At 45.1% G+C, this 12,356-nt stretch overlaps 1 protein-coding gene across 2 annotated transcripts in view; it reads right to left on the bottom strand.

Annotated features, from left to right (window-relative positions):
• Positions 1-6,573: 6,573 nt before the first annotated feature.
• The window catches only part of ALMS1 (ALMS1 centrosome and basal body associated protein), a 69,568-nt gene continuing 63,785 nt past the window's right edge, over positions 6,574-12,356 (bottom strand). For both annotated transcript variants that reach the window (XM_065836422.2, XM_065836423.2), the window contains exons 18-19: positions 12,174-12,273; positions 6,574-7,047 (exon numbers count right to left, since the gene is read on the bottom strand). In XM_065836422.2, coding sequence (XP_065692494.2) covers positions 7,003-7,047; positions 12,174-12,273 — 145 coding nt within the window. In that variant the 3' untranslated portion in view covers positions 6,574-7,002. The remainder of the gene's footprint in view (positions 7,048-12,173; positions 12,274-12,356) is intronic.

The following is a 12,356-nucleotide window of genomic DNA, read 5'->3' as shown; positions in this document are numbered from 1 at the left end:
CTTGGTGGTCAGGAATGCTGAGGAGAACCAGGGGCCGGGATGGAGCAGGGACCATAAGCTGGAGGAAACCCATAGTAGATGACAGGCTCCAGCCTATACCTCGGCAGCTTGCTGCTATATGTTACACAACATTTTTCTTCATTCCTTCACTTTCTCAACCAGTACAAATTACAGAAAGTAGGACACTTGGTACTAAAAGAAAGCAGAAGTTTCTCTGCTTCCCAGTAGCACAGGGAACACAAGCGGGGCCGTTGGCCATGGAGGGGAACGTGGCCCTACATGGGAATGGGGATGGTCCGCAGCAGCTTATAAAAGGCCTTTTTGTGAAAGGAACAGGCGTTCTTCCCCCGTCTGCTGCCTCAATCACTTGATATCTCTGCTGACAAAAGCCAACAGAAGCCGTGGCACCCGAGCGTGGTCCACAGCTGGGTCACACAGCCTGGCAGCTGGGAGCGGGGATTTCTGCGTCCTGGTGCGAGCCAAGAGCAGCACATGTGGAGGGTAGGCGGGATCGCTCACAACTGGGGAATGAAAGGGAGAACCCATTGGTATCTATTTTCACCATAGAATCTTAGAATCATAGAATGGTTTGGCTTGGAAGGAACCTTCAAAGCTCCCCCAGTGCCACCCCTGCCATGACAGGGACATCTTCACCAGCTCAGGTTGCTCAGAGCCCCGTCCAGCCTGGCCTGGGATGTCTCCAGGGATGCTTCATCCACCACCTCTCTGCCCAACCTGGGCCAGGCTCTCACCACCCTCAGGGCAACAATTCCTTCCTCGTGTCCAGCCTGAATCTCCCTCCTTTAGTTTAAAACCATCACTCCTTGTCCTACCACAACAGGCCCTGCTCAATAGTCTGTCCCCATCTTTCTTATCAGCCCCTTTTAAGTCCAGAAAGGCCGCACTAAGGTCTTCCCAGAGCTTCTCTTCTCCAGCTGAACACCCCAACTCTCTCAGCCTGTCCTCCCAGCAGAGCTGTTCCAGCCTCGGGTCATTTCTGTGGCTCCTCTGGCCCCTCTCCAGCAGGTCCATGTGTGTCCTGTGCTGGGGACCCAGAGCTGGACCAGCACTGCAGGGGGGTCTCACCAGAGGATGCTCCTGTGCTCCCAGGAACTGCTGCTACAGAGTCACGAAGGAGACAACCAGCACGTGGAGCACACAAGCACAGGAGATGCGCTCAGCGAGATCCCAGGCACCCAACCTTGGGTCTCCCACCACAGTGTTGTCAGCACAGTCTCAGCCTCTCACGGGCCCTTCTGCATAGGAGAGGACAGATGTAGCATAGCAAAACAGCTCTACATCATTCATAAAAACTTGTTGCCCTGATAGACCAAAAAAATAACATCTCCTTAGGCCAAATTTCACATAATCTCCTATTAAAATGACTATTCCATCTGCACACGTTGCCACAGGAACTCAATTCTTCATGCACTGACATTCAGGAGGCTGCAGCTTGTAGCTGACACCACACCTGCTCCAGACCCAACCAGGAAGTCTCAGTCTGGTTACTCAGGAGATGACTCACCAAGGAGTCCCCTATGGCAAAGTGACTCATGGGACACACCAAATCGAACTCGGGTACAGGAGTCATTGAGTCACAGAATCACTTTGGTTGGAAGAGACCTTCAGGATCATTGAATCCAACCGTTCCCCCACCCCTGGCACTGCCTCATGTTCCTGAGAACCTCATCTCCATCTGTTCAACCCCTCCAGGGATGGTGACTCCAGCACAGCCCTGGGCAGCCTGTTCCAATGCCCCACAGCCCTTTGGGGAAGAAATTGTTCCCACATCCAACCTCAACCTCCCCTGGCGCAACTTGAGGCCATTTCCTCTGCTCCTGGCGCTTGTTCCTGGGGAGCAGAGCCCGACCCCCCTGGCTCCAAGCTCCTTTCAGGCAGTTCAGAGATCAGAAGGTCTCCCCTCAACCTACTTTTCAACACAACTTTGGGAAGATGAGCTGGAATCTCTCCTTTACATCACGAAGCCAAGTTTAAAGTAGGTTCTGATAAAGCTACAAAGCAACCGGGCTGCAGCACATGAATAAAGTTAGATTGCGTTAAAAAAAAACCAAAATAAAATAAACAAAAACCAACTTCTCCTCTTTTGAGACTTCTCACAACTGTGGAATTTGAGTGCCTTCCAGAAGTGTATTAATCAACTCGGCTTTCATTTGTCATGCGGAGGTCAGTCGCCCTCCCGCAGGGTCTCATTTGGCCTGGAGAATTCAGTTTATCTGCTGATGTAGGGAGAAAAATATTAATAAAAAGTTTGACTTTCAAACCTCGCTTGTGTGAAAGAGCCGCGTCTTCTCCATTTACAGCAGTTCAGCTGAATTCCTTCCCCGAGCCCACGATGAGCATCTCCAGTGACTTCACGGGACACTTTCAAGCCTTACAGAAGCACAGTGGCCCAGCTGGCCAACCAAGAATTGCAGCATAAAGGAAACAATATGTTATTCATTATTGGATTAAAGTTTGGGCTGGGCTAATGAACAGCCAGTCAGGAAGTCATTTCTTCGTTAGGGTATTGTTTCAGGAAAAGTGGGTTATAAAGCAGCAGAAACCACTGGTTTACCTGCGTTTGCACGGGGCAAATCTCTTTCTTCAGTCTCCTCCTCTTCCGAGTCGTTGGGTTCTCCTGCAGACTCAAATTCACCCCCGACAGCAGCAGGAAGCAGAAGTGCTCCTGGGATAAAGTTCTCCAGAAGTCAACCACCCTGGACCAGGCCAAATACACAGGAACACAACCATATTCTGTGGGGAACTTACTTTTCCAAGGAAATTGGCACTTCAACTGTATTTTTACATCATCCTTGTAGTTGCTTTCCATAGCGATCTTGCCAGTTACCAGAGACATGTCCCAAACGTCATTTCAAGCCTCATCACTGATCAGAGAATCATTTTGGTTGGAAAAGATCCTCAAGATCATCAAGTCCAACAATTAACCCAACACTGGCACTGACCCACGTCCCTGAGAACCTCATCTCCATATCTTTTAAACATCTCCAGGGATGGTGACTCAACCGTTGGTGTGACAGACATCTAACTTGAGACTGGTTCTCCATAGAAAGGTCTCCAAAAACATCCACCAAAAGCCAAAGGACTTACCGTGTTCTTATAAAAGGGCCATCAGGGTGGAACACAAAAGGCAGAACTAGTGGAAATGATCACAAAAGAGGAAACTGAAGTTGTTTCTGAAGGGCAAACAAGCCTCTTATCTTAAAATAAGGAACTGTTCCAAGCATAAGGTGGCTTTTTACATCCCCTTTCTGCTGTTTCCTTGCCTTGTCCACCTCACCCACACATCCATCACGCTTCCCACCTCAAGTTCAGTTTGTATGCCACATATCTACAGGCAATCCAAAGCCAAAGACCAGTTGTTGTATTTACTTAATGATGAACACGATACAAATGATCAACAATCAAAGCTACTTTCAGTTTCTAGAAACAATACACAACCGTGCTGCCTTTTCCCATTTTTGAGATAGCAGCTCCAAAATCTGCCTTTTGGTGAGACTCAAACATGCATTTGGCATCTAAACAATAAGCATTTTGCACAGCAAATGCTGAGCAAAGAACATTTCTGATTAACTAAGGAAAGCCTGTTCCTGCAGGGTTAAAAAATATATAGATCTGCCCTCTTCAAACTTTCAAAGATTTGCAGAATTTACCCTAAATGTCCTTATGTAGCAGTGGATTAAGATGCGATTACTCCACTCTGGAACCAACACAAGACAAGCATAATTTCCTGGGTATTTGGAAAGATGTTTTGCATGTTGGAAGCAAGGACTCCAAATGTCAACAGCCTGCTTCCACGGAACTGTAAACACTGGATGCTTAGACCCAGAACAAGCTTTATCTGACCTGATGACAACAAGGAACGGTGGTGGAGTGCGTGTGAGTCAGATTCATGGGCATCCCTCGGGAAGGAAGGACAATAATGTTGTCAGAGAAAGAGCTGAGGAGCAGAACCACCTCCTTTAAACTATGGTACACGAGACCTACCGTCCAGTAGTTCTGAGAAGCTGCTGCTCCTGCCAATTTCATAGAATGACAGAACAGCTCTGGTTGGAAGAGACCTTCAGGATCATTGAGTCCAACCATTAACCTCACACTGCCTTGTCCACCTCTACCCCATGTCCTGAGAACCTCGTCTCCATCTGTCCAGCCCTCCAGGGATGGTGACTCCAGCACTGCCCTGGGCAGCCTGTTCCAATGCCCCACAGCCCTTTGGGGAAGAAATTGTTCCCACATCCAACCTCAACCTCCCCTGGTGCAACTTGAGGCCGTTTCCTCTGCTCCTGGCGCTTGTTCCTGGGGAGCAGAGCCCGACCCCCCCGGCTCCAAGCTCCTTTCAGGCAGTTCAGAGATCAGAAGGTCTCCCCTCAGCTCCTGTTCTCCAGGCTGGGATTGCAGGTGCTCACTCCGCTGGGGAGAAAAAGCAAACCAAACTCATACTGTTCCTCTACAAAACTTTCTTTCTCCTTTGTGTGCAAAGCAAATAGAACATTTGCTTTATGCTATTTCAGAAAACGGAACGTAAACTCTTGGTGTGGTCCAAGACCAGGGTAAAACATAGAATGACAAAATGGTTTGGGTGGGAAGGGTCCCAGTGCCCTTCAGATCTCCCCCAGTGCCACCCCTGCCATGAGCAGGGACATCTTCACCAGCTCAGGTTGCTCAGAGCCCCGTCCAGCCTGGCCTGGGATGTCTCCAGGGATGGTTCATCCACCACCTCTCTGGCCAAACTGTTCCAACATCCAAGCCCAGTGTTCAGATCGCACATTCTGACACATTAAAGCATTCCAAACCAGAAGATTTTCAACAGAAACCAATGCTCCTCTCCTGGCAGAGAAAAACACACCACAAAATTACCACCAAACGAGGAGCTGCAGCTCCTTGTCACTCAACCTCTCAAGCTGCAACTCTGCCAACTCACAGAATGACAGTGATTGTCAGACAACTTCTGTAGTTAGTGAACATTTTTAAGCAAGGTAAAACATCAAAGATTTGCAGCAGCTCCTTGTTTTGCAAGGTTTTTCAATGCCTGGTTCCCTACTTAGATGAAGATGGGTACTCCAGCCAGCTGAAATTAATTGCCTCTACCTTCCTTCAATTTGCAATGTGCTTCTTTATTGACCTCTGTGTTTTTTTAACACAGACACACTACATTTAAATAAAAACAACCACTCTCCGTGTTATCTGACTGTAATAAAACTACCAAGCACCCCCTGAGGCATCAGCAAGGCCCTTAAGCTCTTGTTCTTCCATCACTTGAAAGCTTAAAGGCATATTTAGAGAAGGTAACTGGCTTTAAATGAGCACTTAGTGAGACAATAGCTTGTCGTGATTCCAACACAAGGACAAGTGTATTCATATGAATATCAGAGAATCACAGGACAAATCTCGGTACCAGCAAATTTTAGCACCTTCTGCTTCAACATACAGAGCTGCTTTCTAGCCCCAAAACAGCAAAGCAGCAACTTGCGCCCAAATAGATCCCAAGAACACGACAGTGGAAGGAGCATATAGGTAAAAAAGGAGATTTTGGAAAGTGGAAAGATTGGAGATCAGAATTCTATGAGTGGATTTATCAGAGCCATGTAATATTTTATTATTTTAAACCTGCACTTTTAACTTTGCATTTCTGAGACCAGATGTATTTTGAGACCTTCTGATGTATTAGATCACGGTTTTGTTATGGTTGGCTTTTTTGCACGCTACTCTGGTAAGAAGAGTATGTCTAAATAAAATATACATCTTATACCTGCATATGTTCTGTCACTTGACCCTGGATTAACAGCTGCTTTAACAGCACGTGGTGCCACCAGCACAGGGCACAACTTGAACAACACTGTGTGCAACCTTTGCCTGGTGTGATTTAGCGCGGTTGTACTGACCTTCAGGGAATCAGGTTATTTCCCAGCATCTGAAGATTCGATTCATTACACCCCAGCGTGAACTCTGGGGGTTCACGGCAGAGCTGGGCGGCTCAGCCAAAGGCTGGAACAAGACCTTCTATGAAACTCTTGGTGAACATAAGAAGCCAAAAGTTGTGCCTCGCCCTTCGTAGAACCCGGTGCACCCTCACAGCTGCTCTTTGAACTAAATCACTATGAATAGCTGAAGAAAGGAAAATAGGAAACCACTGTTCACACCCATTTAGGTTTCCTCAGAGTCTTTTCCTGTTCAATACAAACTCTGTTACGATAAGCAGATGAAACTCAGACTTCAGGTTTCTATCACCAAGAACCACAATCTTTGTATTTCATCTTTCGTTGCTGTGATGCTGGTGAAGTGTAGACCTGTCAGCACACGAGCATCTAATGAAGCGAGGGGGACTCTCCCGATATCATAAGGAATGTCTTGGATTAGACTCTCCTGTTTCACACAGGAAGATGCAAATCAGTGAAGTCATGTGCAAATAAAACCCAGTTTAAGCAGCCCTTACGGTTACCTGGCCAGTTCTTAGGTTCTGTGCTGAGCAGAGCAAGAGCTGATTATGTCCCAGTTTCTTTAGGTGAGGTCCATATAGACAGCAAAGCTGTATTACACGAGCGCTGCAGTCGTTACTACAAACTGATTCGATGTTATTTATTTAAGAGGTTTTTGCAGTACAAAACAAGTATTTTTTCTACATCAAGATAAAAAATTAAAAAATTAAAAATCACTGTTCAAAGCAATTAAAAAATATATATTAAACTGCTATTTCCATCAGGTAGTTATAAATATATTATGAGCCAAGTGCTTCCAATCTATGTTTAGTTTGGAAGTGCATAACACCGCTACAAAAACCAGCCGTTTATTTTAAAAAGATCTGCCATTTATATCAAATCATTGATTCTTAAATACAGCACGATTAGATCAGTACAAAAATGACACAAGTGAATACCACAAAACATCCACTGCACAAGTATTTACTTCATTAGCTTTTTCACATCACAGTTTCCTCTGTGCTGCAAGTTGATGAAGCACAAGACGCCTTCTCTGAACAGATCGTTATCAGTTCCAGGGAACCTTCCTCCCTAAGACACGGTTGGTGATTTTCTGAAGAGATAAAAACAAAGCGAGAGATGAGTATTATTGCTCTAAAAAGTAAAACCGCTAAGCATGAAGATAGTGGAAGACACAGAAGGTGTTTTCTATAATAAATAGTAACTGGTTAAATGAGGATTCCTCATTACAGTGGGAGGGATGAGCCATGGCTGAAGGGGAAGGGATCAAAGTCTGTACAATCCTGAGCAGCCTGAAGCAGGTGAAAATGTAACGTTATTTGCAGATTCTTCTGAAAACAATCTGGGGAGGTATCATGTAAAATAACAGGTTATACGTTTTAAAGAAACAAAACAAGACGACGCAGAATACTTGAAGAGGCCCAGCCTTGCGCCCTTGAGCTGTGGGACTCTGCCAGCACCGGAGGGTTGCGCTTCACAAAGCAAATGGACAAATCCCTGAGAAAAAGAAAGTCCAAAGGTGGACTCGAAGCCCCCTGGACACAAATCACAGCAGAGTTCAAGCATCTTGGAGAATCGCTGCTGCAGCTGGCTCTGTCATGGTGTTCTTCCCCAGGCAATCGGATAACGGAACAGCACCTCATTCTCCAGCTCACTGATGTTTTGATGTGTGGAATATATATATTACGTGGCTTTATAGATGCATACGATAAGGTGAGAGCTTTGGGTAACTCAGGTGTTACTAACAGCAGTGGGGATGATATAACCGCTACCTTATGAGACCTTTCGTATCACGCAGATGAACGCAGCTCAGCTCTTTATACACACACAGAATGTGCAATGTATGTGTATATAGATACTATGTATAGTGTATATACCACCACAGAATCCTCTGAACTGCCCTTCTGCCATCCAAGCAGCAATTCGATATGATCTCCCCTCTCGGCTTCACTTCCAGGAAGCGACTACAAACCAAAGCAACCCTTACCATGCTGCTGACAGGAGCGAAAATGTAGCCAAGGGGATGAAAAAACAAATATTAAACCAAAATAGGACTCTGAAGCAGCCAGAGTGTAATTCAGTTCTACACCTCTAGAAGAATGTGCTGTTTCCTTTGGGGTAGTGACACCTTGTGGCCCCTACCTTGTATTGGCTCTAAAAGACACGTCCCACGCATAAATAGAATGGTGTTTAGTGTTCCTGAATGCTGATATATTTTTAAGGATTAGAGGGAAATATATAAATTAATAACTTTGCTGTCCCCTTTATGGAGGTTTCTCCCATGCTCTCTATTTACAAAAATAGAAAAGGCTCAGTAATGGAACCAATTTGTATCTGATAAACTCATGAAGTTCATTTTCATTTCACTGAGGGTTGCAAGAGTTCTGATTTGTGCTGCCATCAGCTCAGAAATCTGCCCTGACCATACGGTTTTCAAAATTAAAGAGCACGCACCATTCCCTGATCTGACTGGTATAATTTCACACTCTTTTTGAAATTAAAAGTACAAAAGCGAAGGGACACGGGGACAGAACACCAGCCCATGCACATCCTCTGATAAAAAGAACGTTGCTATCTTAATAAAGATAAGTATTTAACAATTGGGAAAATTAAGAAAGCTTGTACAAGCCTCAGTCGCCTTCCAGCACAGGAATTGTAATACAATTTAATATGTTTTCAGTTCTCCCCTCACCCAGTGCTAACAAAAGTCATTTTGTTCTCTCTTCACCTCCCATCGCTTTGCCCCATATCAGCACATTAATGCCTTAAAACAAGCACCGACAGCCCTTAATTCTCAGGTGTCCTGTATAAGTATTTCCCATTGTACTTTACAAAAGGTAAGCAAATTTTGTTCATTTTTATTCACTAATTCGGGGCCTTATTTGGAGCCAAATAAACTCAGTTTGACCTCATCCCTCAACCTGGACACTAAGATCATTATTCCTGGTTCCCTATGGGGGATGAAAGAAGACGCCACCTCCAGCGAGCAGCACATCCCAGACAGGCCGTCATTGCTCACGCTGCAAACATACAGCTCTGGTTTTCTCCTCACATTAGATTTCCAAGAAGCTGGTGTTCATTTTTCTTCTGAAGCATCAGCCCATAAATGACATCAATAAACCGTTATACCTAACATACCGTTAAACTCTGGTGTGAGGATTCTTCAGCAAACAACCCTTGTCCACATTCATGTGTTGTGTGTGCACATGTTTAATTCATTGCTTCCTTTCCCCCTGGGTGCCCTCAACACCCTTTAGAAATGGCATGAACGATGTAGCGCTTGCTAATCCCATCCCCAGAGCCAGCTATTAGTGAGGTGTGCACCTAGTTTTACTTTTAAATGTCCGCTCCTTAGGTTATCAGCAACAGAAATAGAAGCAACCAGTGTCCCAGCGCTGTATTATATCACGGCTGAGGTGTAATAACTGTAAGAGATAAACATATTTCATCATTACAACAAAGTGTTCAGCCAAAGGTGCTGGGAGAAGAAAATAAAGGCTTAGTCTCTCCTTCACTAAGCCAAACTATCTGGCAGTTTTAAGACATCCCCACCTGCCCAGCGGTTTCCTCTGCACAGCAGAAATTCAGCCAAGAAGATACAAGTGGAGGCCTCAGACAGCCCAGAACAGGATCCCCAGCACACACTTTATCCAGCAGTTTCACCTACAAGCTGTTCTCTGGGGTGGTGGGGACACGAATTCATCCTTTCCCCAACAAGGTGTTCAGTGCTGGCTTGTTAAAACCCAAAAAGTGAAGGATAAAGAAGTTAATCGTTAAGGATGCGTGTCTGGGTACATGCCAAATGCTCTTGGGAGGAACTGTCCTCTACTATCAGGCACAACAGGACTCCATTAGGTGACTGCAATTAAAATAAATTAGATTTATTCCAGAGTACTGATCTGCTGGTTTACATCAGCAGTTCACAAACTTGACACTGAGAGGGTTACGATGTTACAGATCATTTAAATTATACAACCCTAGATTACACACATTTTCAGTCTAACTTTTTTACCAGCTGTTCTCTTCTCCTAATAATCCATATAATCTCCTAATAATCTCCTAAATCTTGTGTTATCTTTGGAGTCATTCCACACAATCTGTGGTTCTTTTACTTCATGCGCAATCAGATCCGCTCAGAAACGGATGCTCTCAGCAACATATTAACCAAATTCTAAACAACCCATTCACTGTATTTACAGAGACTCTCTACAGCTATTCCGCATCGTCGAAGGAGACAAAAAGATGACAGTGTTTTACTGCAATGAACCACCATCTCTCTTCCAATCAAAACCACACTTGGATACAAACCTTCTGACCCAATTCCCTCTTCGCTTCCAGCTGCCTTCGCTACTTCAAGTCAACAATTCCCAGCGTTTATTCCCTCTTAAATCAAATTCCTGCCTTTCCCAATGAATAACTAACCCTGTTATTCCAGCTCTGGCAGGACAACTCAGCCAGAAAAGAGTCGCAATGCTAAAGCTGAAGTGCAACCTTAAGATCCATAGGAGAAAAAGAAAATCAGGTTTAATTATTGTCCTGAAACCACTGAGGTGTATTTATTTACAATGCAGTTTATTGCCTGCTGCCAGTGTTCTCCAGAAGGCCACGTTTTATGGTATATAGGTTAGTTAAAAAGCGAGAAGGTAAGTCAGGTTAGAATGTCAGTGTTTGTATTGCAAACTGTTGCATCTTATTAAGTCTTAAGAGAAAGCTTAAGCATATGGATGCCCAGAACAGCTCAAAAAGCAATAATATATACTGGTCAGTTTTGGAGATGCACTTCTCAGAGGGGACTGATGGGTGTCCTCTAGCAGAACATTTATCAGATCACTGTATAAATTGATATGGCTTGTTACACAAAAATATCAGATAATAAGACGTGGGCACATGGGAGGGGACAGAGACAGAAGACTCTTATCAGGCTTAACCCAGCATTCTTCAATCTATCATTAATTAAACTTGTGTTTAGAGAGAGACACAAAGCACATGTTATACTGCTTGAAGAGCCAGGGAGGAAGAGCACGAGCAGCAGTTGTTAGCAGGGATCTCACAGTTTCACAGCAGAATGAATCCTAGAGAAACCCAGAGAAATGGGCCCCGCTGGTGCCTTCTCCTGCTCCCCAAAACCCCAGAGCCCTCAGCCCAGTCTGCTGCTGGTTGTGTGGTGAGGCCCCCACACAGACACTGTTCTTGAACTGCTGGGTAAGTGTTTGTGGTCCAAATTTAGTCCTATCTGCCCTTAGGGATACTGGTTTATTTGACAGAGGAGATCCCATGCTGTTCACTGCCATGATGATACAACAAACACTTACTGGTGAATCAGAGAATCACGGAATAGTTTGTGTTGAAGGGACCTTCCCAGCTTCCCCTGTGCCACCCCTGCCATGAGCAGGGACATCTTCACCAGCTCAGGTTGCTCAGAGCCCCGTCCAGCCTGGCCTGGGATGTCTCCAGGGATGGTTCATCCACCACCTCTCTGCCCAACCTGGGCCAGGCTCTCACCACCCTCAGGGCAACAATTCCGTCCTCATGTCCAGCCTGAATGCCCCCTCCTTTAGTCCTCTTGCCCTACCATACTAACATACCTAACATACCCTTGTTAAAAGTCCCTCTCCAGCTTTCTTTTCAGCCCCTTTCTGTACTTAAAAGGCCACACTAAGGTCTCCCTGGAGCTTCTCTTCTCCAGCTGAACACCCCTAACTCTCTCAGTCTGTGAAACCCACAGCCCCCCCAAGTTTAACAGGTTACAACCAGGATGGCCTGTTCTCCATTGGAGCAAAATAAAGAGCAATGACTCCAGGCTTTGTTAATCGTGGTTGCGTGAGAGCTAAATCCATCTACAGCAAGGGTACACGAGAGCAAAACCAGCAGCCTTCAGTCCATGGAGTATCTTCTTTGAATATGCTCCACAACCCCTCTCGTTCTGCCCTCAATACCTTTTTTATATGGTTTAATCAGGACCGTGCTTGTCTTTTTTTCCATAGACCATGTGTAGGTAACTGGAAGGATTTTGGGTTAGGCAGGGGGATTTTGTGTCCCATGTTTTGCTAAGCTTGACTGCATCCATCCTGATTAAATGCTAATATATCCTAATCACCTAGAAGCTGCAAAATCATATCATGGAATTAACATGTAGTAAGTGTTACTATCACGCTTGTGACCTCAAGAAGAAGCAAATTCTGCAACATTTGAGTACAAATCCTTGACCAGAACACCCACCGTTTTGTAAAGCTGTGCTTTCAGGCGGTATGAGTCGTATTCCATCTTCCTCTTCTCCTCCTCTCGCTTCTTCTGCACCTCTGGCAGCTGCTCATAGATCCTGGAGTGTAAATAGAAAAAGCCAAAAATAGTGACTTGGAAGGGATTTATTGATATTAAAAAAAAAATTAAAACATCCTCTGT

The sequence above is a fragment of the Patagioenas fasciata genome, chromosome 4, assembly GCF_037038585.1.
Source record: "Patagioenas fasciata isolate bPatFas1 chromosome 4, bPatFas1.hap1, whole genome shotgun sequence".
NCBI classification, from domain to species: domain Eukaryota; kingdom Metazoa; phylum Chordata; class Aves; order Columbiformes; family Columbidae; genus Patagioenas; species Patagioenas fasciata.
This window is presented reverse-complemented; position numbering and strand designations above follow the sequence as displayed.